Source organism: Nomascus leucogenys, chromosome 20, assembly GCF_006542625.1.
Source record: "Nomascus leucogenys isolate Asia chromosome 20, Asia_NLE_v1, whole genome shotgun sequence".
Lineage (NCBI taxonomy): Eukaryota > Metazoa > Chordata > Mammalia > Primates > Hylobatidae > Nomascus > Nomascus leucogenys.
This window is the reverse complement of record NC_044400.1, coordinates 67,620,049-67,646,532: the sequence shown is the minus strand read 5'-3', so window position 1 is coordinate 67,646,532 and position 26,484 is coordinate 67,620,049. Positions and strand designations below refer to the sequence as shown.

The window sequence follows — 26,484 nt, the reverse complement described above, 5'->3', positions numbered from 1 at the left end:
ACTGTAACCTCGGCCAGGCCCTGCCCCGGGGACGGGGACATCAGCGAAGCCCCGTCTCCCAGCCTCGGGCAAGTGCTGGGCCCCGGGGCGTGCAGCGAGCGGGGCTAAGGGCAAGGAGGGTGGAGAGCGGGTGTTTTACGAGGATTAATTTGTGAAGTGTAAGCATGTAAAATATAGTATAGTACAATTTTCGACCACTGTTTTGGCAATTTTTTATTTTTAATTGTGCATCAAAATAGAGATTTAAATATCCCCACCTGCCAAAAAAACGGAAGAGGTCGCTACGCTCAAGGAGCTGAATGCCCACTGCGGAGACGAGACAAACCACACTAGGTCTTATTTCTTCTACCTAACCGTAAATTTATACCCATTAATCCAAATGGCCCTTTTACCACATGCCACCCATCGCCAGACACAGATCCTGGCATTTTCTCCCTTGTATATTAGTTATTTCTGCCCATGGCCTGTATCTTTAACACAGAGCCTCTCAACTACAGCACTACTGACATTTTGGGCCAGATAATTATTTGTGACATGTGCTGCCCTGGGCATTGTAGGATATTTACAGCATCCCTGGCCTGCATACACTAGAAGTCAATAGCAAACCCCTACCCCTCACTTACGACAATCAAAAATATCTCCAGATTTTACCAATTGTCTCCTAGGGGCAAATTCATCACTGATAGAGAACCAGAGCTCTAACGCTCTCATAACCTTCTTGATAGCAGAACCCTGTATTATATACATCTTTGTGCCACTTCCCACCCACAGGCAGAGCCTTGTACACAGCAGACACAGATGTTTGTTCAGTAAACTTGTGCCAGGTAAAGCACACAAAAATATGTCACTAGAGAAGAGGATGCAGCCAGCAGCACATTTTGTTGTCAGAAGCTTCATTATCAGAAATAAAACTGCTAGGAGGCTGGATGGAGAGGAGAGCACCATCTATTTAGTGCCCGTTATATCCAAGGCACTGTGCTAAGTGATCTGCCTGAGCTATTTCACTTTACTCCACACAATAATCCTATGCAGATTAGAAAGCTGAGGCATGAGAGTCTCAGACACTTGTCCAGGAGAGTGGGAATTTGAACACAGGTCTTCAATGGCTAGAGTTCCACTTAACCACACCTTTGTTCAGCAAGACAAAGGCTTGTTGGGAATCAAGTGTTTCCCTTAGAGTTTTTCTGAAAACAATTGCTTAACCCTCAAAACACCAAAAGTTGACACAGGTCCATCACTGACGGCAGAAATATGACTCAATGATATTTACGCAAGTCCTGAGTTGTCAAAGCATGCTTAATGTTAAAATAAGAACGTGAACTAACATTATTGATCACTTAATATGCCAAGCAGTCTTCTGAGCCTTTTATATGTATTCTGTTATGTTTTACCAGAAAAACATTTGCTGTTTCAAAGTCACTGGGATGAAGATGAGCTGTTGTAATTCAAAGACCTGAATTTCAGCCCCAGCACCGACATCCAGTTTTCCATGAAAGAAATGGCTGAAATCGTACATTGCCTGTTTACCATAAAGGGTTGCTGGCGCATCAGAGGTGAGCAAGCATATGGTCAAAGCATTTTGTACATGGTAAAGTGCCACTCATCTTTATATATAGAAAGAGACAGGATCTCACTCTGTCACTCAGAGTGGCATGATCATAGCTCACTACAACCTTGAGCTCCTGGGCTCAAGCAATCTTCCAGCCTCAGCCTCCCATAGCTGGGACTACAAATACACACCATCAGGCCCAACTATTTTTTTATTTTTTATTTTTTGTAGAGATAAGGCCTCACTACATTGCCCAGGCTCAGAAATTCTCATCTTTATTTTCATTGTGGAGTGGCCACTGAAGTGAGCCCCAGTTACGAGGAAGGAAACTGACATTTCCATTAATATGTCCCTCTGCTTCCTTGACACTCTCCAGGTGAGATTCCTGGGACCCCTATTGGTTAACAGTGCAACTTCCTGAACCCCCTTTCAGGCTTCTGTGACCAACTAAGAAATTTTACTGCTCCACTTCTGCCCAACTTTGCTCCCCAGAGATATGGATAGAGTGGCTGTTGCCAGTCTCACATGATGTTAAGTTGATATTCAGGAATAAGGTAAAAGTCAAAATGTCAAAGTCCACAGTATAAGATAGAAAGGAAAGAATATTTCATTCCTAGTATCTACAGATTAAAAGGAAAACCTAGATCTTCCACTGTTAGAAGAGATGAATACCCCAGCAGTATGGCTACTATTTGCTAATACACTAGAAAAACACTTTTCTCTCCCATTTCAGATAATGTAGAAGGAGGGACAGGTGAGAGCAATGTTAAGTGTTGAATTCCAGGCTGCCCCAACAGCCACAAAGTAATTCTAGCCACAGTTTACCCCCAGCAGCTTCACACAGTGAGAAATTCATAAGGCCCTGTTTACACATTTCAATATTAAAGCCCCAAGAACCGGGGTCATTTGATGGTATTAATAACAGTCCTAAAGATTCTGACAGCAGTGACATTTCAGAGAAAGAAATGCCAGGGCACCCACGCGTCAGAGAGATCGACATTTGATACCGCGCATTGTTGGCAGTATTCAAGTGCTAATCATTCCGTTTTTGTTTTCCTTCTACCATATGCATTTTTTGAGATTGGTTTGCGTCTCTTTATTGTCAGAGCTACCTGGTTTTGCTTATTACTAACTCCTTTATCATGAGGTCCACACCAGGGCTATTTAAATACTTGAAACAAGGAACAATTAAACAGTCTGCTGAAACATTAGTCTAGGAGGAGATATAAGGTTACTTCCTTCAGTAACACACTCTGCTATATAGTCAGGTGAAGATTGTCTCTATAGAGGCTTCTGGATGTGGTTGTAGGAAGCATGGGCTGTGCAAGCTCGCACTGAAGGAGGACAATAGGATGGACTTACAGTCTTGAAACAGAGTGTTTGGAAGAGCTGACCTTGGAGCAGAGCATTGCCGAGTATCTGAAAGATGTCAACGACCCTCGCTGCTGCTCGGAGACCTTGGGGATGACCTGCACCCACTAGCATGCCTGGATGGTTCAAAAAGGCGTGGTATGGGCTGGCGTCTTTACTCAGCTTCTCCTCCTTCATCCTGATCATCGTTGCCCTGGTAGTGCCCCACTGGGTGAGTGGGAAAATCCTTTGTCAGACTGGAGTGGATCTGGTCAATGCTACAGACAGAGAGCTGGTCAAGTTCATTGGGGACATTTACTACGGGCTCTTCCGAGGGTGTAAGGTGCGGCAGTGTGGGCTCGGGGGCCGCCAGTCCCAATTCACAAGTGAGTATATTGGGGGCATGAAAGCTGATTCTAGGCACTCATTTTTGTTAATGTGTAAGAATGCTTATGTCTCATTGTGGAATTTGGCTGCTGCCTCAATGTCAGGCGTAATGTCAAAGTCCACAGTGAAACAAGGGTTCTGGATCTACATCAAAAAGATCTTTCCTTCCTTCCTTGCTTCCTTCTTTTCTTTTTCTGTAGAGGTGTATAGAAACATTAGAAATAAGGATTTGTGCATTTTTGCAGTTTACCTCTATTAATAATAACTATTAAAATATTGAGGGTTTACATGTGTCAGACATTTTAAGCACCTCACACCACTTGTCTCCTTAAAGCCTTACAACAAAGTTATACAGAAGGAATTGTTGATGTTCCCATTTTCCAGAGGAGTACACTAAGGCTTGGAGAGGTTACATAACTTACCTGAGGTCACCCAGCCAGGAAACAGTGGAGCCGGACTCCAGACCCATGCCACGTGACCACAACAAGTGGGTGGAGGCTGCCTGCAGAACGGAACCTTTGGGAAGCATGATGACCACTTCCACATCTACTTTTGTAAAAGCTTCATAGTCTGAGAAAATGCAAAGGGGCACTGTGCTTGGGTTCTGGAATCAGACTACCCCGGCTGGAACCCCTACTGGAAAGTTTACTGGTGGGGAGAGCTCAAGCAAGGCACTTGCCTGCTCTCTGTGAATGTGAGCTGGCACAGACTTTGGCTGGCATTCCGTGTGGCATCAGAGCTGCCCAGGATGTAAGCAGAGCAGTCTGCGCAAACAAGAATCCAAGCTGGACTTAGGAACGGGCTTGTGGAAAGGAAAAAACAAAACAGGCAATATTCTGCAAGTCTTTTGAATTGATGAGATCACTGGTGAAAAGTGTCCACACAAAACCATAATTAATCAATACCATGCCGATGCAAGGTGATACAGAATTGTATTCATTCCTTGATTTCTATATTTCAGAATTGTAGTAGTTCATAGAAATCTGGCCGAGGTAAATGTATTAAATTTATAAGGACAAAAAGCTGGAACCGTTGACAAATATAATACAAATTGTCATCATTTAAATACACAAAAATTTACGTTTGTTATGTATTTTCAAGATCAATATGTCTGGGCATATTTATATTTACCTAGCAATTAGATTAGACCCTGGATATTGAAAAAATAGCTCCATCAAAATTATAACATAAAACTTGAAAATTACGTAAAGAAATAAAAATAGAAGAAATGCTAAGAGCTAACCATGACAACTACATGGACTACTCGATTCTGAACTAGATGCTGTTGCTATAGAGGATGTCATCGGGACTGTAAAACTTCCCCTTTGCACTCTCAAGGTTCTCTAAACAATTTACTGACAAAAGGCAGATTAATAGGGAAAATGGCACACACATTTATTAGCATGCATAGGGGAAAATCACAGAGTGATTGTCTGCTGTCTCACTGGGGTACAGATGGTTATATCCTCATCATCTTAGGGGAAAGGGAGATGGGGAAGTGTGGATGATTTTAGGGGACTAGTAAATTATTTTTAGGGAAATTCAATGGGCTTAAAGAACATACAGTGAGCTGGGACAAAGTCTGTTGGGCCCACAGAGCAGACATTGGTTTGTGACAAAAGTCTGTCCAGCTGTGTTAACAGACTTTAGTCTTTCTTCCTGTGATATGGGTACAATTAATGAACACTCAGGGAACGGACCAGAGGTCTTTTTCTTTGGTAGGTCTGGATGTAGGCAGGTAAGGGAATGTCAGAGAACAACCTCATCCTGTGCTTATGAGACAGACAAATAATGGAGAGACACGAGGGAGAGGGGAGGCCAGAGAGACCTTGAGGCTTCTTCACAAAGCTTCATGTTTTAGGGGTGTTGGTTTCTGAACCCCAACAGGACAATTGTTGAAACTTGAATGGGGTGAGAAGATTAAACCGCAGTCACGTACCAGCATTAACCTAATGACCAGACCCCTGCCATTCCCAGCTCACAGAAATGTAAACTGCTTCGAGTGGGAAGCTACAAACAAATGCATATTTTGTTTGAGCCTTGGAGGAACTCAGTAAATACTTCTTGCCTTCCTCCTTCTTCCTTCTTAGAAGGACACCCATGGGAAACATTCCCCTGGGTTCATCTAACATGGTCTGGTGTGGAAAGCATCAGAACCCTGTGAAAAGCATAAAGGACATTTTATTCTTGTCCCTGAGTAGGAGTGTATTTGAGAAGGTTTTGTTTCCTGCTGCCCTGGGGTTGTCTCAGAGGAGGGTCTATAAACATCCATTCACAGTACCTTGGATGTGATTCTCTTTCAAAGCATTCACGAGGAGCCTGGGGCCAGGTTCCTCCTGTGCTTGGCTGGCTTTACCCAGATACAGCTCGGGGACACTGATATTACAAGGTTCTCTAGTGCCAGTCTAGTCTCCTTTAGATTTACAGCTTTTAATTCTAGCACAGTATAACCTCGAGGCAGCTACGGGGTATATCAGAGCCTCCCACAACCAGCAGTCTGTTTCTCCTGGAGTCTCTTTCTGTCATTCACTATCCATCTGTAGAAAGAAAAAAAAAAATCCCCGCAGTTGCAGATCAGTGTAGATGGGGACATAAGTGAAAGTGCTTTGTAAACTGTGGGATGGGGAGGTTTTATTGGGTCTCGTTCACAAACAGCCACTTTTCTCATCACAGAGGTCTCCCCAAAAAATCACCCAGGGGAATAAATTCCCACACCAATCATGGAGAAAACCAAAGAACTATTCATCACAAAGATTAAGGCCCTTTTTTTATACCCAGGCCCTATGAAATAAAAACAAGTCAACATGGCTGTTTGGGTGGCTAGAAAAAGAAAGAGACAAACATTACTTTAGCATTGTCCACACATTCAATTGTACTATGGAGTATTTACAGACCAGGCTCTTAGGAAAACAGGGATGAACAAAACAGACAAGTACCTGCCCTAGAAAAGCTTACCATCTGGCTGGGTACAGTGGCTCACGCCTGTAATTCCAGCACTTTGGGAAGCCAAAGTGGATCACCTGAGGTCAGGAGTTTGAGACCAGCCTGGCCAACATGGTGAAACCACATCTCCACTAAAAATACAAAAATTAGCCGGGCGTGGTGGCAGGTGCCTGTAATCCCAGCTACTCAGGAGCCTGAGGCAGGAGAATCACTTGAACTTGGGAGGTGGAGGTTGCAGTGAGCCAAGATTGTGCCATTGCACTCCAGCCTGGGTGAAAAGAATGAAAATCCGTCTCAAAAAAAAAGAAAGAAAGAAAACAGAAAGGTTTACCATCTGATAAAGGAGAGGCAGGTAAATATGTACTAGGCACAGAACACAGTATCTGAAGCCACTGCCTTGTAGTTCATTTCCTTCCATTTTTACTATGCTAGAGAAGAGATTTTATTATGCCCATTTTATTGATGAGGAAATTAGAGATCAGAGAAATCAATACATAAAATAATTTCTTTAAAAGCACCTAATATAATCGATTGCTTTGCAGCTTTTAGTTCTCTGGTTCCTCTCTACTTCCTGCCTCACAGGTATTCCACTAGTGGCCAGGACCTGGGTTTGACTTCAGATGTCCTGCTTTTCTTATTTGCCCTGCGGGGGCAAAAAGGACTGCCACACCTCTCTGGCATTCGGAGCAAACAAATTATCTAATAGTCGTAGATGCTGATAGAATGATTAATCAATTCTGGTATTCAAGTGAGTTGCCTCTAATATGTAGGAAACAACTATATCTATTCAAATTCAAAATGAGACCTCCAGAATTCAAAAGACTTTGTGTTTAGAATTTTAAATCTCTACTTATCTATGCTTTCTGATTTTTCTGCTCTAGCCCTGTAATAGAGTAGTTAAGCTGACACTTTCTTGCTGTGGGAGCGTGGCTAAGCTATTTCACTTCTCCGAGCCTCAGTTTCCTCATTTGTAAGCGTGAGAGAGGGTGTCCATGAGCAACAAAACAAAGAATATATATAAAGCCACCGGCACATAGTCTGCACCCCATATAGATGGCTGTTGTCATTTATCACCATGAATCATGTGTTGTCATTGATCACCATGAATCGTGTGTAGGGTCATGGATTTCAAGCTGGAAACTTAAACTTAATTCCTCTTGGGAGACATCTAAAACTCTTGGAACCTGGGTTTCAAATATGAAAGGCAAGTGAGCAACAGCTTTCCTAGGGCAGCACTGGGTGTCAGGCTAAAGCAGAGTCACCCCTCAGAAAGAAAGTAGAAAGAACTGGTGCATTAACACTCCTGAGAAATGATTTGAATTTCTACTTTTTTCTTCTTTTCTAAAAATAATTTAATTTAGAGACAGAGCCTTGCTATGTTGCCCAGACTTATCTCAACTCCTAGCCCCAAGCAATCCCCCCATCTCGGCCCCCAGAAGTGCTGGGATTACAGGCATGAGCCACTGCCCCAGCCTCGAATTTCTAAATAATGACATATATTAAAAAATAATAAAATCTCAGTTAACCATGAGGTCCTGAGCCCTGAGTTATGGCACAAGAATGTGGGGGTTGAGTGAGATTTGCCCTTTGCCAATAAGTATTTTTAAATTATAGTTAATGCACTTCCTACTATGAAGGCTGAGGACTGGGCACTCTTTACCACCCTCTCCACATCACTCCATATGCCCCAAATTCCCTCTTCCCCCATCATCCTAATATGATTATTTCTCAATTTTTAAAAATCAAATCTGGATATGGGTTCAATCATTATGTGGATATAATTCTTTCTTTTTAAAAGATGAATTATATACATTATGGACATTATGGATACCTTAATTTATTAAATCAGTCTATTCACATATTGTTTTTTCTCCAATCTTTTGCTATTGTAATGAGTATCCAATATTTGATCTATGCTTTGAGCACATGTGGGAGTGCTTCTGGAAAATAAATTCCTAGGTGTGAATTTGCTTTAGTAGATGTTGCCAAATTGCCCTCTAACAAGGTTACACGAATTAATATTTCTACGAGATTGAGAGTGCCTCTTCCTTACACCATCGTCAATACGGTGTGTTAGCGAACATTTTGATCTTTGCCATTTACATACGTGACTGTTTTCTATTGTAAGAGTTTTGGTGAGCATTACTATGTTAGTCATGTGTCCTAAGGATTGCCTGGTCAAGAAAGGGGATAATGAAACAATTTAAAAATCAGGCACAAGTGGCAGGGTCTGGTGGCTCACGCCTGTAATCCCAGCACTTTGGGAGGCTGAGGCGGGCAGATCACTTGAGGCCAGGAGTTTGAGACCAGCCTGGTCAACATGGTGACACCCCCGTCCCTACTAAAAATGCAAAAATTAGCCAGGCATGGTGGCGGGTGCCTGTAATCCCAGCTATTGGAAAGGCTGAGGCATGAGAATTGCTTGAATCAGAGAGGAGGAGGTTGTGCCAAGCCAAGATGGTGCCACTGCACTCCAGCCTGGGTGACAGAACAAGATTCTGTCTCAAAAAATAAAAATAAATAAAAATCAGGCACAAGCTACTGTGTCTGAAACAAAAAGGAGCTGAGGGTTTGAAAAGAGAAAAAAAAATCTAAGGGACATTAAGATGGGATAGAAGCACAGGGAAGAAAGACGCTTTACAAAGACAAACTCACTGGAAAGGAGCTCGTCTTCCAGGGTAAAGTTTCCAATGCTGATTAGATAACCATAGGGAGATAAAAATAAATGGAAATTCAGAACTGGAAAGAAACATCAGAACTCACAATGTAAACGTGGAGTGCCTGAAAACGTGTGAGTGGAAAGGACACCTAACAGGAAAAACAAAAACTCTAGTTCTCAGGATTGGGAGACGCCAACCTTCAGTGACTAAGAGAGGCAGGTGAACCAGCAAAGGAACTAGTTCCATCAGGGCGGGTATTCAACAGGAACCTTGGGGCAATTGCAGAGGAATGAGTATGCTCAGAAGTTCTGTAGCTTTCATAATGTTCAATTCTTCATTTAAAACTACTAAAGATCATGACTTTTCACTGTTGATACCATACAGTTGTGAACAACAGTTCTCAGAAAAGGAATTTGGAGGAAAGAATTTATTCCAGTTAACAGTTTACAGACCAGGGAAGCACAGCCTCTGGTGTAAAAGGAAGGTGTAAGGGAAGGCTCAGATTTTATAGCAAAAGTTCCCATCCAGGTTTCCAATCAGGTCTGTTTAGGTAAATAAAGGATTCAAATTCACTTAGTTCTGATTGGTTGATACAGCTGAACCCTGATTAGCTGATACAGCTGAGCCCTGATTGGTCATTACAGCTGAGCCCTGATTGGCTGAGGCAGATCTCAAAGATAAAAAGGTGTGAGTTTTCAAGGAACTCAGAAGATGCGTGTGACCCCCTAGTCAGTAAATGGCCACTTGGCCTATTTTAAATTTAGACCCAGTTAACCACTCAGGACCCATCTTGAAGGACTGGCTCTTTCAGGGTCACATTTGTTCTCATAGTATATTGAACTATAATCTTATATAGAATTAAGAGTTCCCTTCCCCAAATGCAAGCAATTTAATGTCTCCAAGCCTGTGGGTAAAGGGAGTTTATAAAATCTACTTCATGTCTTTGTCATGCACATTGAACAAGATGACGATGTAAAATGTTTGGCCCATGACTGCACTTTGTAAATGTTGATTATCCTCAATTCATATGCAGGGATTACTATCCCCATTGTACTGATGAAGAAACTGAGGCTTGAGAAGTCACATGACTTTCCCAAGACCATCAAAATGTAACAGCAATAACCACAGCTGCCATTTTTGAGAACTGACTTTCCCAGGCACTATTTGAGCTACTCTATTATGTTATTTCATCTTCACAGCTGGTACTGCTGGCAAACATAGAGAAAACAAATATAAATTAAGATTTCACTAACTTATTTGCCATATTCGTAAGGCAAATTAATATTTTAATAAAACGTTGTGCAATGTAAGAATTATGTGTCCTTCATACATGGGGGTAAGCCAGGGTCTACCTTGCTGAGTCACTGGGGCCTGTGTGCATCAGTTCACATCAGATCCCAGAGCTTCAAGCTCAGTGCAACTTAAATTGACAGCCAGGGCACATTTTGATTTTGTGTCCACTCCAAGGAAGAGAGGTTTGTTGGTCAACTGACAAGTATGAATCTGGGGGCCATAAGTTCATCTCAGAAAGTCTCCCACTGTTTGAAAACCCCATGCTTGCTGTCTTGCCCTCACCCGTGTCTATTGAACCCTTCGTGGTATGCAAGCTTGGGCTTTATGAAAGTGAGTCTAACTCTGACATTGAAATAGTGCTGTGTCTTGTCTCCCCAGTCTTCCCACACCTGGTGAAGGAGCTCAACGCAGGCCTTCATGTGATAATTCTGCTGCTCCTCTTCCTGGCCTTGGCCCTGGCTCTGGTCAGCATGGGCTTTGCCATTCTCAACATGATCCAGGTCCCATACCGGGCAGTCAATGGTCCTGGGGGCATCTGCCTATGGAATGTCCTGGCAGGTAAGAAGTCCCTTAGGGAGAGAAAATTATGTCCATACCATCGCAGGGCTGGGCTCCAAGTAGTTGGGCAGAAGGTGTGAAGGAACTAAAATGCCCCATTGGAGCCTTGACTTTCCTGGGTCTAAGACCTTCTTGGTGGGCATGGAATAAATGTCCTCTTTTTCCTTTTTTTTTTTTTTTTTTTGAGACAGGGTCTCACTTTGTCACCCAGACTGGAGTGCAGTGGTGCGATCTTAGTTCACTGCAGCCTTGACCTCCTGGGCTCAAGTGATCTTCCCACCTCAGGCCCCCAAGTAGCTGGCAGTACAGGCACGCACCACCATGCCCAGCTAATTTTTTGTAGAGACAGGGTTTCACCATGTTGCCCAGGCTAGTCTCAAACTCCTGAGCTCAAGGGATTCGTCTGCCTTAGCCTCCCAAAGTGCTCATGAATTTCCTCTTTAAGTTGCAGAGTCTGTCACTACAAAGAACCATCTTATTAAAGTATGTGAATGGCTGAGGGCTTAGAGCAGTGAAGAGAGATCGAGGGGAAAGGAGAAGCCAGAAGACAGAGAGCTGGAAGTAGGGAGAGGTGGGGGCCCTGAGACAGGAAGGAGATGCAGCTGGTGCTGCAGCTAAGGCTAGGAGGAACTCCACAAATGACAGAAGAGAATGGTAGTGTGAGCAAGAGGCCATTCGTGAAAGGCTCCTCCATTCAGGCTCTGGGTTGAGAAGGGGAAGTGAGTGCTATCTAGCTGCCAAGGTCTTTGGTGTTCCCCCCCACACACACTTGGGCATATTAATGCAGACATGGCTCACTGGCTGTCTCAATTCTCCCTCCTCTCACCTCCCCAACACCTTCACTGCACCATGCCCTTAAACTAGATGCAACTTACTGAGCAACCACTAAGGGCTGGGCAGGAACCTGGAGATTTTGCATGCATTACTTCATTTAAATCTCACCACATCCCTCTATGAGGTGTTATTAGACCCACATTTACAGATGAAGAGCCTGAGGCTCAGAGAACTAAAACAGTCACACCACAATGAGTGGCAGAGGTGGTATTCCAACCTAGGCATAACTGATTCTAAGCTCTTTATTTTTCCACAGATCCATGCTCTCATTTATGACCATCATGACCTATTTTCCAAGGCAAAACTACAAGATGTGTGTGTGTGTGTGTGTGCATGCATGTTGATTTGGGAGTATATTGATGCACAGAAATTAATTCACATTTAATTATGCACTTAACATATCATCTGTAATGAAAATAGCAGAATCTTGTGAAATGAGGGCTGTCACAGAAAACTCAGGTCAAATATTCAAGGTACCATTAGGACAATAATCCCTCACTATGATTACCTTATACAAGAATAATATAAAAACAGGTAATGTTATTTTATTATGTATTATAATATATATCAGTCAATCAATTATTATGTATTTGCCTTTGTTTGCAGATGGTAGTCACCCTGTAGAATTGTTTATATACATGGCTCACCCTCATCAAGACTACAGATGTCTTCCTCATCTGCATGAATCCTCACAGAGGCTGTCATGTAAAAAGTGCTCAACTCTGCTTATTAAATAAATCCTTATCTCTGTCCATTTCTTTCCTCAGAGAGATAGCACTCAGGCTTTACTGATGAGAGTATTGGCAACAGGCAAAAAAGCCTGGGCAACATAGCAAGATCCCATTTCTACAAAAATAAAAAATAAAAAAAAATTAGCTGTCCGTGGTGTCAGGTGCCTGTAGTCTCAGCTGCTTGGGAACTATAATCCCAACACTTAGGGAGGCTGAGGTGGGAGGATTGCTTGAGCCTGGGAGGTCCAGGCTGCAGTGAACCGTGATCATGCCACTGCACTCCAGCCTCAGCCAACAGAGCGAAAGCCTGTCTCAAAAAATAAAAACAGGCAAAGTTTTATGTCTTTTGACAAAACTTTATTTCTTGCCACTGAGCTTAAAAAAAAAACAACACCGTAGTGTGAAAAGGCAGAAAAAGGTGAATAGCCTTTGAATATCTTTTGACTAAACAATTCCATGTTTGGATTTATGCTAAGGAAATACTGGAAAAGAGAACAAGGATGTACATAAAATGGTATTTGCTGTAGCACTTTATAATATCAAAAAATTAGAAGTAATCTAGACATCCAGAAATAAGGTCACACTTATGTAAATTATGGTATGTGACCTTATTTCTATAATTTAGTAGAGACTGCTCAGTCTCTACTAAAAATACTTACATAAATTATAGTGTGTAGTGCATAAAATATTATGCACTCATTTATAGTCATGCTGTAAGCCTGGCACGGTGGCTCACACCTGTAATCTCAGCACTTGGGGATGCTGAGGCAGGAGGATTGCTTGAGCTCAGGAGTTCAAGACCAGCCTGGGCAACATAGTGAGACCTCATCTCCACAAACAAACAAACCAACAAAAAATCAAAAATCAGCCAAGCATGGTGGCATGCACCCATGATTCCAGCTATTCAGGAGGCTGAGGCAAGAGGATCGCTTGAACCCAGGAGGTCGAGGCTGCAATGAGCCATGATCACGCCACTGCACTCCAGCCTGGGTGACAGAGCAAGACCCTGTTTCAAAAACAAAAATAAAAACAGACAATAAAGTCATTCTGTAACAGAATATGTAACAACACGTAAAAATGTCCCAGTGAGGGGAAAAAAATCAAATTTAAAATCAAAGTAAGAACACTGTAACACTAATTTTGTTAAAGAAAGAAACGTAAAGAAAAACACTAAAATGTTCAAAGTGTTCATGCTGGCTTTTAGGATAAAAGTAAATTTGTTTATGATTTTCTCTGGTGTCCAAATTTTTCTTCGATGAAGATATACTAATCTTTTAAGAAGCATCATAAATGTGTTATTAAAAATATTAATTAAAATTGAAACCAGAGGAAGATGGGGAGAGAGAGAGAAAGAGAGAGATAGAGAGATTCCTCCCAGAAGGTCAAAGTTTCAAGCAAAACATAGGGAAGTAGTTTGGAATTCTTCCAGTTTTCCCCTCCCTCCTTTCCTTTTTCTATGAATGGTCATCCTTATCCTTAAGCATGGAAGGAGGATAATTAAACAGGAGAGCAACGGTTTTTCTTACATCTTGCCACATAGTCTTCACGGTCTTCATAGAAATGCTAGGATATTTTAGACAATGAACTTCTCCAAATGTGGATCCCTAGGAAGCATGGTACTGGGTAAGGGGAAAAATTGGAAGAGTGGACTGGGCGCGGTGGCTCACACCTGTAATTCTAGCACTTTGGGAGGCCAAGGCGAATGGATCACTTGAGGTCAGGAGTTTGAGACCAGCCTGGGCAACATGATGAAACCCCATCTCTACTAAAACTGCAACAATTAGCTGGGTGTGGTGACAGGCACCTGTAGTCCCAGCTACTCAGGGGGCTGAGGCAGGAGAATGGCTTGAACCCGGGAGGCAGAGGTTGCAGTGAGCTGAGATGGCGCCACTGCACTCCAGCCTGGGCAATAGAGCAAGACTCCATCTCAAAACAAACAAACAAAAAAAACTGGAGGGGTGGAAATTCAAAGCTGATAAAGCAGATTCGCTCTTTCCCTGCACAATCCTGCCTTTCTCCTTCATACTGTGTGGGTTATCTCCTACTTTTAAAAGCAAATTAAAATTTACGTCTTCCTCATAATTTTTTTAACCCAAAGCAAGTTTGTCACACATGGCACAGAAACGCCACCTCTCATAGAGTTGCAAAAAGGAGCCATGAATGAGGGTGACCTTTTTGGATTTCAGGCGGCGTCGTGGCGTTAGCCATCGCCAGCTTCCTGGCTGCGGTGAAATTTCACGACCTGACGGAACGAATCGCCAACTTTCAGGAGAAGCTCTTCCAGTTTGTGGTGGTGGAAGAACAGTATGAAGAGTCGTTTTGGATCTGCGTGGCCAGCGCTTCGGCCCACGCTGCAAACTTGGTCGTGGTGGCGATCAGTCAAATTCCCCTCCCTGAGATTAAGACCAAAATCGAAGAGGCCACAGTCACGGCTGAGGATATCTTGTATTAATAGCCTTCCCCTGTTCACACCCTGTCCTAAGTCAGTTCTGTGTGTGAATGGAGTCCTCATGTTTTTGCAGCCTTCCCACTCCGTCATGGCTATGTTCTCAGCAGTAAGAAAAAGGATGTGAAGGACCAAGGCTGTTACCTGGGCCAGAAAAGAAAAACTTGCCCGGAATCCCCAGCGTCCTTGCATTCCTCTCTCATGACCTTGGAGTTCAAGTTGCAGCTGGAGACTCACACTTGCCAGCTGTGTGTGACATTAGACAATTCACTTAATGTCTACGTCTCTGTTTCTTCATCTGTAAACTAACAGATGTTCACAGTAACAACTTCGCAGGGCTGTTGTGAAGTTTAAATGGGTGATGATATTGCCAGATTCTGCATTCTGTAGAGCACTTGACAAATACAAGATACTACATACTCCAATAAGTGTCTGTAGATCCCTGGTCAATTCCATACAATATTGGGCTGGTGAGTGGGGAAGAATTCTAAGAGGAATATGATACTGTTCCTGTTCCTGCCCTTCAGAAACACCTAGTCTTTCCACGTGACACAGGACTTAGCAACGGTAACACTAAGAATGCAAATAACTGCCATTTTTTGAGCGGTTACTATGGGCTACACACTGTTCTAACTCATTTATTAACTCATTAGGTCCTAATGGCAAAAACAGCAATTACTTTTGCACCAACCTAATAATAGAACAGCAATAAGGGACCGAGGAGGGAATTAAATCTTGGGGATGGGGTGTGGTATTAAAGAAAGTATCACAGCGTGAACATGTGATCTGAGCTTTGAAAGATGAGTAGACTTTTTCCAGTGGTGAAGGAAGCAAAGTTAGAGAAGGGCATTCCAGGATGCGTCAGTAAAAAGGCTGGGCAGAGGGCGTGAAATTACAAGGAAGGACTGGGCACAGTGGCTCACACCTGTAATCGCAGCACTTTGGGAGGCTGAGGTGGGCAGATCATGGGGTCAGGAGTTCGAGACCAGCCTGACCAATATGGTGAAACCCTGTCTCTACTAAAAATACAAAAATTAGCCCACCGTGGTGGTGCGCACCTGTAGTCCCAGCTACTCGGGAGGCTGAGGCAGAAGAATCACTGGAACCCGGGAGGCGGAGGTTGCAGTGAGCCGATATCACACCACTGCACTCCAGCCTGGGTGACAGAGTGAGACTCCGTCTCAAAAAAAAAAAAAAAATAGAAAGAAATTTCAAGGAGGGCTTAGAAGCATGTGAGTACTCAATGGGATTAGAATGTCGCTTTAATCACCTGTTGGAGAAATTCGGCTGTTTTGTGTTGGGTTTTCCTAAGTGCCACTGGAATGATTAATTTTATGTGTCACCTTGGCTGGACCAAAGTACCCAGATATTTGGTCAAACACTTCTAGATGTTTTTTCAAAGGTATTTTTTGATGAGATTAACACTTAAATTTGTGTATTTTGAGTAAAACAGATTACCATCTATAATTGGATGGTAATTCCCTCATCTAATCAGTTGAAGGGCCTAATGGAAAAAAGGCCTAGCTCCCCTGAGGGAGAGAGAATTCTGCCAGTAGACTTTTTGGACTCAAACTGCAACTGTCACTGGATCTCCAGCCTGCCCATCTAGCCTCAAGATTCTGGAATTGCTGGCCTCCTGAGTCATGTGAGACAATTCCTTAAAATACCCCGTGCTTTCTCTCTGTTACTCTACACACACACACCCACACACAGCCTGTTGGCTCTGTTCCTCTGGAGAACCCTGACTAACAGAGGTACACAACTCTATGAACTCATTTTCCCTTGGTGCTAGCTTGGATGAATCTTTTCCCAGGTCTCCTATCTTCATGTCATGCAAAAGTTATCTAATGTGATCGTTTTGTAGTTCATGAGGATGATGATTGGGTTTTCATGCACGTGTGTAAGATGTGCCATCCTGGAACCTTGTTATGACATCTGCACATTACCCATCTGACCTGAAGAAAAAAAAAGGAAAAGGAATTTTTTATTTTTTTAACAGAGCTTCGCTCTTGTTGTCCAGGTCGGAGTGCAATGGCACGATCTCAGCTCACTGCAACCTCTGCCTCTTGGCTTCAAGCAATTCTCCTGCCTCAGCCTCCCAAGTAGCTGGAATTACAGGTGTGCGCCACCACGCCCAGCTAATTTTGTATTTTTAGTAGAGATGGGTTTTCACCATGTTGGTCAGGCTGGTCTCAAACTCCTGACTTCAAGTGATCCACCCACCTCAGCCTCCCAAAGGGCCGGGATTACAGGCATGAGCCACCACGCCCAACCTGGGAATTTTTTTTTTTTTTTTAAGTGATCTAATTCCCTAGATTAGCTCCATCTAAAATGACACCTGATTTGGTGACTTCAGGAAGTGCTCATGTCATCTCTCTCTTCTTTATAATTCCTTGCTGGGCTCACCTGCCCCTTTCAGCCCTCTTTCCACATCCCAGGCATAGCTTCAGCACTATTTAGTGGACTGATGTAACTCACCAAAGATGCAGATGGCACATGGCTAGAAGAGACAGTTATGTGATAGGAGACGGATCCAAAAGATAGTGACAGACTGCCAAGCTGTCTTGAAAACAAGAGGAAATGTCAATATCATATCAAGTTTGAACACAAAGTTCTGCTGACGGGTTTTTTAAAAATCAACATAAATACAGAAAATCTGACAACAGTTTATATGACAAGTGTCTGAGGATCTTGGTACATTTATTCATTCAACAGTATTGATACTGATCTAGGTGCTGGGACTAAAGCAGTGAACTGACAAAAATCTCTGTCCTCCAGACATTTCATTCTCCCAGCAGCTGGGGATGATTCATACTGAGAAGGCTTGTGATGGAGCTATGCAAAAAGTTAGCACAGCGGCCCAGCGTGGTGGCTCATGCCTGTAATCCCAGCACTTTGGGAGGCCAAGGAGGGAGGACTGCTTAAGTCCAGGAGTTCAAGACCAGCCTGGACAACATAGCAAGACCCTCTCTCTCTATTTCCAAAAATAAAAATAAAGTCATCAGGGCCATAGTCTTTGAACTGATCACTGCCTTCAGTCATATGCAGACCATCATGCCAAGAAGGGGGCAGAGTGGACCAGGCACAGTGGCTCACGCCTGTAATCCCAGCACTTTGGGAGGCTGAGGTGGGCAGATCACCTGAGGTCAGAAGTTCAAGACCAGCCTAGCCAACATGGTGAAACCCCGTCTCTACTAAAAATACAAAAATTAACTGGGAGTGGTGGTGGGTGCCTGTAATCCCAGCTACTCGGGAGGCTGAGGCAGGAGAATCGCTTGAACCCCAGAGGCAGAGGTTGCAGTGAGCCAAGATAGCGCCATTGAACTCCAGCCTGGACGCCAAGAGTGAAACTTTGTCTCAAAAAAAAAAAAAAAGATACAGAGTGAATTCAGTTTTTCTTCTAAGTGTAAATTAGTATTGACTTTAATCAAGATGGATGTGTTTCTTTTTCTCACCCTGGAGCACTGGCTAGCATGCGAACTCATGCCAACTTCATTCTTGACAAAGAAACAGAGAAAAAAGAGAAGAGGCCATCAGCAGCTGCTGCAGTACCTGCTAGAAAACCAAATGCACTCTACACTGGTGTTTAACTGTCAAACACTCAATGGAAATTTGATTGCACTGAATTTTGAACATCTTCAATTTTAAGATTTATCAGAAATACACTGTCTGGGTTTTCAAAAATAAATATTTATTATCATTGGTGAATGTGATGTATCCTTGCTGGATTTTTACTATGTGAAAATACATTTTGTATTGTTTATTGAAAATGTAATAAATTTGATGCAATAAGACAATTTTTAAAAAGGAATCCTCTTTTCCCAATACCCCCAGCATTTTTGACAGCTTTATTGAGCTAGAATTTTTACAGCATAAATTTCAGCTATTTAAAATGTACAACTCAAGTGGTTTTCAGTATATTTACAGAATTGTGCAACATCACCACATTTTTAGAACATTTTTATTACCCAAAAAAGAAACCTTCTGCCCATTGGTAATCACTCTTCATTGTCTTCCTCATGCAGCCCTAGGCAACCACTAATCTACTTTTTGTCTCTATGAATTTGCCTGTGCTAGATATTTCATAGAAATGAAATTATACTAGATATGGTTATTGTATAACCAATGACTGGTTTCTTTTACTTAGCCTAGTGTTTTCAAGGTTCATCCATGTTGTGGCATCATCCATGTTGTGGCATAATATCTCAACATTTTAACTTTTGTTTTTTTTGAGACGGAGTCTCGCTCTGTTGCCCAGGCTGGAGTGCAGTGGAGAGATCTCGGCTCACTGCAAGCTCCACCTCCCAGGTTCCCACCATTCTCCTGCCTCAGCCTCCCAAGTAGCTGGGACTACAGGCGCCCGCCACCACACCTGGCTGTTTTTTGTTTTTTTTTTTTTGTATTTTTAGTAGAGACAGAGTTTCACTGTGTTAGCCAGGATGGTCTCAATCTCCTGACCTTGTGATCCACCCACCTCGGCCTCCCAAAGTGCTGGGATTACAGGCGTGAGCCACTGTGCCTGGCCCATTTTAACTTTTTTATGCCGTCTTAATGTCCCTCTTCCTATGTATTACACATCAGACTTATTTTCATTCTGCTTTCTTGAAATAAATATATTAAGCATGTTTTTATTTCTACAGAATTTTCTTCTTTCTAAGTTTTAATGGCTATACCAGTACTGAATCCTGTGACATCCCCCTACAGTGGAAATTTCCAGGCTTGCCGTTTCAGACAATGCAGTCGTTCCTGTAATCCCTATTCATGCAGTCATTCAGGATGGATCTGTTTACAAAATCTGAGCCAAAGGATGACCCGCAACAATAATCACTTTACTACTCAACTGTTCCCTCTTGCAGCTAAATGAAGGTTTTGTCCTCGGGAGACTGTGACATCACCTCAAGGGCTGACAGGCCACAGCAACTGACCTCCTCATCTGGGCTTCTCCCCGGAAGAGGTGGAAGTCATTGTCATTGTTCCTCACAAAGGGCTACTGTGCCAAAATGCAAAGTAAACAAGCAGAAATGACATAGTACTAGCACTTCTTTCTCACACTCCTTTCTTAGTAAACAGAAGTGGGTTTGTTTTCGCTTTTTACTTTTTATTGGTGAATATGTATTTAATATGCCTAATTTATATATATATATATGCATAGAAACTACAGTATTGCAGTTCTAGGTAACTATTATCCAGCTTCAATAATTATCAGCCCATGGCTAATTTTGTTTCCCTTGGACATTTACCTCCACTCTCCACCTCCATTAACAAAAGCTTCTTACTGAAAATTATTCCAAATAGTTACTTCATTGTCCCTGCCCTGTCATCCCATAGATCCAATTATTTTCATTTTGTTTTCAACAGATTATTTTGGGAACATTACTATGTGTTTGGCACAATTCCAGGTCCTGGGGATACAGAGATGAAGATAACATTGTTTGGGCAGTTTACAGACCAGGAACTAGAAACACAAACATTGTATTTTATAACATGAGGTTGGAAGATGGACAGAGCTGATCCTGACACAGCCTTGATCAGGAAGTGGTAGGGTTTACAAACAAAACCATTAATAGTAATTACATGGCCGGGCACGGTGGCTCACATCTGTGATCCCAGCACTTTGGGAGGCCAAGGTGGGTGGATCACCTGAGGTCGGGAGTTCGAGACCAGCCTGACCAACATGGAGAAACTAAAAATACAAAATTAGTTGGGCATGGTGGCGCATGCCTGTAATCCCAGCTACTCGGTAGGCTGAGGCAGGAGAATAGCTTGAACCCGGGAGGAGGAGGTTGCGGTGAGCCAAGATCACACCATTACACTCCAGCCTAGGCGACAAGAGCAAAACTCTGTAAAAAAAAAAAAAAAAAGTCATTACATGCTGGGGTGAGGGCAAGTTTACAGTAAAGTTGCTAGTATGGAAGTGCTTATGTGCTATTATTTTAAAGTTTAGCTGGGGTTAAAGTAGCTACAGCAATGAGGTTGGAGTTGGCTAAGCTGTGAAAGCAAGTTCGGTGGAACCCTGGATCCGCTGTACTGGGCATGAGTCACAATCTAGAAAACCCAGAGTACTGCAAAGTCACAGTGATAGCTCTTCTGTTTTCCACATTACCACAAATTTCCCCTAAGGTGAGGCCTGCAACTAGCTTGAATGGAGAAAATCAGGGGGTAGGTATAAATTGATATCTTCATAAATTTGTATCAGCCTCACAGGTATGAATCTAAGTTAAATGTATATAAACATATAAAATATATATGTATCTATATATAGCCAGTCAAAAATGGGAAGAAATTGAATTGCCGCTATATTAAGAGAGACATAATAAAACCAGAAAGAAGCTTTGCCTGCCTGATGAAAGGAGGTGGCTCCTGCAGGCCAACTGGTCTAGAGAGCTGACACCCCCTGGGGTACGGGGACAGTTCTTTGGTGCAGTGATCAGCATGTCCTTAACAGACTGTTCCCGAGGTAATGCCTACCGCAATCTCCTCACCTGCGATCTGCTCACCTGTGATCTGTCCACATGCGGTCCGCCTGCCCTGGGATCTGTGCATGCACGCAGGTCTCTCTGGTCCGGAAGCCAGAGCTGGGATAGAATTCAAGGAACAACGAAAGTCTCCCTCTCACTATCAATTTTGAAAAATGAAGAAGAGGTAGGCAGGCAAAGACAAAAAACTCAGGGTGAGGGCATAAATATAAGCAGAGGTATCGAGGCAGGAAACAGCACAGCCAGGTCACAGCAGTGCAGCACCCACTGGGGCAAGTGCAAGACAAGAAGTGTGGAAGGAACACAGGCAGGCGAGAAAGGTAGGGCCAGGTTCGAGAGGGATTCCTGTGTCCTGTGGAGGAACTGGGCTTCACTGAGGGCTGAGAAGCAGGCTAGGTGGCGCATTAGAAGGAGTCCTCGAGCAGCATGTGGACAGTACGTGGGAGCAGAGGATCCATGCAGGAAGGTGGTGCGGGGTCAAGGGCAGAGGGAGGTAGCCTTCAACCAGTTCAGAAAGGAACCAGGGCTGTCATGGGCAGGGTTATGCCCTGCACTGCCCCCCCAACTCATGTTGAAGCCTTGACCCCGGGTACCTCACAATGTGACATATTTGGAGACAGGGCTTTTATTTAATTTATGAGACGGAGTCTCGCTCTTTTGCCCAGGCTGGAGTGCGGTGGTGTGATCTCGGCTCACTGCAAGCTCTGCCTCCCAGGTTCAAGAGATTCCCATGCCTCAGCCTCCCCAGCAGCTGGGATTACAGGCTCGCTACCACAGGGCAGATCCCTCATGGGAGTAGATCCCTCAAGAATAGCTTGGGCCATCCCCGTGGTAGCAAGTGAATTCTCGCTCTATTAGTTCATAGGAGAGCTGGTTGTTTAAAAGAGCCTGGCAGCTCCTCCTCCCCGCTTGCTTCCTCTCTCATCATGTGACAGGCGTGCTCCCACTCTGCCTTCCACCACGAGTAAAAACTTCCAGGCCTGGCGCGGTGGCTCAAGCCTGTAATCCCAGCACTTTGGGAGGCCAAGGTGGGAGGATCACGAGGTCAGGAGATCAAGACCATCTTGGCTAACATGGTGAAACCCTGTCTTTACTAAAATACAAAAAATTAGCCAGGTGTAGTGACGCATGCCTGTAATCTCAGCTACCCGGGAGGCTGAGGCAGGGGAATCACTTGAACCCGGGAGGCAGAGGTTGCAGTGAGCTGAGATCATGCCACTGAACTCCAGCCTAGCGACAGAGCAAGACTCTGTCTCACATAAAGACAAAACAAAACAAAACAAAAAAACAAGCTTCCTGAGGCCTCACCCAAAGCAGAGGCAAGCACTATGCTTTTTTTGTTGAGATGGAATCTGGTGCTGTTGCCCAGGCTGGAATGCAGTGACACAATCTCAGCTAACTGCAGCCTCCACCTCCAAGGTTCAAGCGATTCTCCTGCCTCAGCCTCCCAAGTAGCTGGGATCACAGGTGTGCACCACCACACTCAGCTAATTTTTGTATTTTTAGTAGAGATGCAGTTTCCCCACATTGACCAGGCTGGTCTGGAACTCTGACCTCAAGTGATCCACCCATCTTGGCCTCCCGAAGTGCTGGGATTATAGGCGTGAGCCACCAACCCTGTCCTACTATGCTTCTTATACAGAAGCATAGTATAAGATTCTGCAGCATTCTGTCTGCAGAATTGTAAGCTAAAATAAACCTGTTTTATTTACAAATTACCCAGCCTCAGGTATTCTTTAATAGCAACGTAAAATAGACTAACACAACAGCCACCTACAAGCCAAGGAGAGTCCTCAGAAGAAACCAACCTTACTGACATCTTGATCTTGGACTTCTAACTCCAAAATTATGAGAAAATAAATTTCTGTTGTTGAAGCCACCCAATCTGTGGCAGCCCCAGCACACTAATACAAGGGTACAATAGGAAGTGGAAGAGGGTCAGGAAAATCAGCAAGACATCAGTTGCAAGAGGAGATAGAGGAGAAGGGATTGGGGAGGCTTCCCAGAGTTCTTGTTTGACGACTGAGTAGAAGGTAGTGTCGCTACCTGTAACAGGATCCAGGGATGAGTTGGACTTCAGGGCCTATGGATGAGACATCCCAGTAAAAATGCATAACAGACAGTTGGATGTAAAAGTCTGAAGCATTTCTTTTCTTTTTTTTTTTTTTTTTTTGAGACGGAGTGGCGCTCTCTTGCCCAGGCTGGAAGGCAGTCGCGTGATCTCAGCTCACTGCAAGCTCCGCCTCCCGGGTTCACCCCATTCTCCTGCCTCAGCCTCCCGAGTAGCTGGGACTACAGGCACCTGCCACCACGCCCGGCTAATTTTTTGTATTTTTTAGTAGAGACGGGGTTTCACCGTGTTAGCCAGGATGTTCTCGATCTCCTGACCTCGTGATCCGCCTGCCTCGGCCTCGCAAAGTGCTGGGATTACAGGCGTGAGCCACCGCGCCCGGCTGAAGCATTTCAAGAAGAGTGAAACAACTATGATTTTTCTTCCATTTCTGGGACCCTATTGCTCTGTGATATCTCTGAGCCTCAGTTTCTTCAACCGTAAAAAGTATATTGGCGGGGTGTGGTGGCTCACGCTTGTAATCCGAGCACTCTGGGAGGCCGCGATGGATGGATCACTTGAGGGCAGGAGTTTGAGGCCAGCCTGGTTAACATGGTGAAACCCCATCTCCAACAAAAATACAAAAATTAGCCAGGGGTGGTGGTGCATACCCGTAATCCCAGCTACTGGGGAAGCTGAGGCAGGAGAGTCGCGTGAACCCAGGAGACGGAGGTTGCAGTAGCTGAGATTGTGTGACTGCACTCCATCTCAAAAAAAAAGGTAAAAAAAAAGGTATACTAATACCTTTCCTGTCTACCAAGGAGAGTAGTTGAAGGGGCAAATGATAATAATACCGTACATGTAAAAATTCCCTGAAAACTGAATAAGGCAGCATTTTAAAAAAAATAAATTATAAGGCCGGGCGCGGTGGCTCACGCTTGTAATCCCAGCACTTTGGGAGGCCGAGGCGGGCGGATCACGAGGTCAGGAGATCGAGACCACGGTGAAACCCCGTCTCTACTAAAAATACAAAAAAATTAGCCGGGCGTGGTGGCGGGCGCCTGTAGTCCCAGCTACTCGGAGAGGCTGAGGCAGGAGAATTGCTTGAACCTGGGAGGCGGAGCTTGCAGTGAGCCGAGATTGCGCCACTGCACTCCAGCCTGGGCCACAGAGCGAGACTCTGCCTCAGAAAGAAAAAAAAAATTATAATTATATATAAGCTTTTCTGGGACACCAAAAGATGATTTTAAAGCTTTGCTGAGTTCAGTTGAGGCTTTAAGAACAATTTGCCTCAAAATGACAAAGTTCATTCTGGGCATGATCATTTTATCAAATCTTGGATCTGGTAGTTAAAAGTGTCGATTGTTTTCTTTTTTGTTTTGTTCTGTTTGTTACCAAAGGCTATAATTATTTGGTTGCAATTTGCCATTTCTGGAATCTTAATCATACTGGCTTATAATGCTGTCTTCTCTGAACAGACCTTATTTATAACTACACAATTACATGCATTTCTTTAAGACTTAGGAGGAATATTATAAATCAGGGATAAATTGTTTCATAAGTGAAATCAGAAAGAAATTAGAGAAGTAATGAGCTTTGACCGCCTTAGGTATTGTTGCTGTGATTGTTAAATGCATTAGCTAATACTTTTACCATGGATAATATATAATACTATCACACGGTATATGTTTTAATAATCATATCAAAGCAATCCATGGTGCAAAATAATTTCTAAACTATGATTCTAAGGTTAAACATGTCTAAAAATGAAAGTGGTATGACCACCTTTTGCCACTAGGGGGAAGCAATCGATTGACCATAAACTCATCATGTCCTAGCGGGCGTGGGGCTGCCGATTGAATCAAGGAATCTTGAATGATTCAGCTCAGAGTCACTCTGTGATTCCGCTATGCTTCCAGTTTCAAGTTCCAACTGAGTAAGGAAATACCTTTTAATATTTTAGATAACGTTGCTAAGTATAACGAGGGTTATTTCTCAGGGGGGTGTTGCAGGACCCTAGGAAACAAAAACTGTTAGAACTTTAGAGGTCTTGACTGGGCGCGGTTGCTCACGCCTGTAATCCCAGCACTTTGGGAGGCCGAGGCGGGCGGATCACGAGGTCAGGAGATCGAGACCATCCTGGCTAACACGGTGAAACCCCCGTCTCTATCAAAAATACAAAAAAATTAGCCGGGCGTGGTGGCGGGCGCCTGTAGTCCCAGCTACTAGGAAGGCTGAGGCAGGAGAATGGCGTGAACCCGGGAGGCGGAGCTTGCAGTGCGCCAAGATCTCGCCACTGCACTCCAGCCTGGGCGACAGAGCGAGACTCTGTCAAAAAAAAAACAAAAAAAGAACTTTAGAGGTCTTACTTCCTACCAGTAACCTATAAGGTCACAGCCATAAAGGTTTTCTCTCTGGTCCTTTGTGGCAACGCAGGGTTGTAAAAATCAAATTACTATACTTGATTAATAACTCATCAAGGATAAAATAGTATAATACATAGGCCCAGCAACTCTAACAAGTGACTGAACTTTTTTTTTTTTTTTTTTTTTTTTTTGTGAGACAGGGTCTCACTTCTCACCCAGGGTGGAGTGCAGTGGTGCGATCTCAGTTTACTGAAACCTCCACTTCCCGGGCTCAAGCAATCCTCCCACTTTAGCCTCTCGAGTCTCTGGGACTGCAGGCATGCACCACCACACCTGACTAATTTTTGTATATTTTGTAGAGATGGGGTTTTGCCATGTTGTACAGCCTGATCTTGAGCTCCTGAGCTAAAGTGATCCGCCTGCTTTGGCCTCTCAAAATGCTGGGATTAGAAGCGGGAGCCACCACACCCTGCCCAAACTCAATTTTATATCTATAAAGTTTCACTCTTTTAAAAAGTTATCATTGTAATAATATATATCAAAAAAATTGAAAAAATACAAAATTATGAGAAAGAAGATAAAGATTAAACCACTGTTGATATTTTATTTTCTTAAATGCTTTCCCGAATTACTGTATTTAAATAAGTCAACACCTTAAATCTCTTCTGGAATAAGGAAAGCAGGATGGATAGAGAGACAGACACAGGTATGAGGAATTATCTCAATAGTTTCCAAACCTGGCTGATGGTCAGAATTACCTGATGAGCTTTTTAAAACTAAATCAGAATCTCTTGGGGGAGGGAGGAGAGGAAAGAAGGAAGGTAGACTCCAGAGAGAGAGA

General features: G+C 43.5%; 1 protein-coding gene and 1 non-coding gene across 2 annotated transcripts; both read left to right on the top strand.

Annotated features, from left to right (window-relative positions):
- The first annotated feature begins 2,930 nt into the window (after positions 1–2,930).
- On the top strand, positions 2,931–14,779 carry CLRN2 (clarin 2). The gene is made up of 3 exons (XM_003258516.2): positions 2,931–3,285; positions 10,561–10,740; positions 14,492–14,779. The coding sequence occupies exons 1-3, from the start codon at positions 3,033–3,035 to the stop codon at positions 14,755–14,757; spliced, it is 699 nt and encodes a 232-aa protein (XP_003258564.2). The 5' UTR covers positions 2,931–3,032; the 3' UTR covers positions 14,758–14,779.
- A 1,824-nt stretch (positions 14,780–16,603) lies between these two features.
- LOC115831960 lies at positions 16,604–16,707 on the top strand. Its single transcript, XR_004027445.1, has one exon. It is a non-coding gene; the product is annotated as a small nucleolar RNA U13 (small nucleolar RNA).
- The last annotated feature ends 9,777 nt before the right edge of the window (positions 16,708–26,484 follow it).

Excerpts from the sequence above, each read along its gene's own strand:
- CLRN2 (XM_003258516.2), top strand. The coding sequence starts at position 3,033 with ATGCCTGGATGGTTCAAAAAGGCGTGGTATGGGCTGGCGTCTTTACTC. Across the intron at positions 3,286-10,560 it reads CCGCCAGTCCCAATTCACAA|TCTTCCCACACCTGGTGAAG; the intron begins GTGAGTATATTG and ends TTGTCTCCCCAG. Across the intron at positions 10,741-14,491 it reads CCTATGGAATGTCCTGGCAG|GCGGCGTCGTGGCGTTAGCC; the intron begins GTAAGAAGTCCC and ends TTTGGATTTCAG.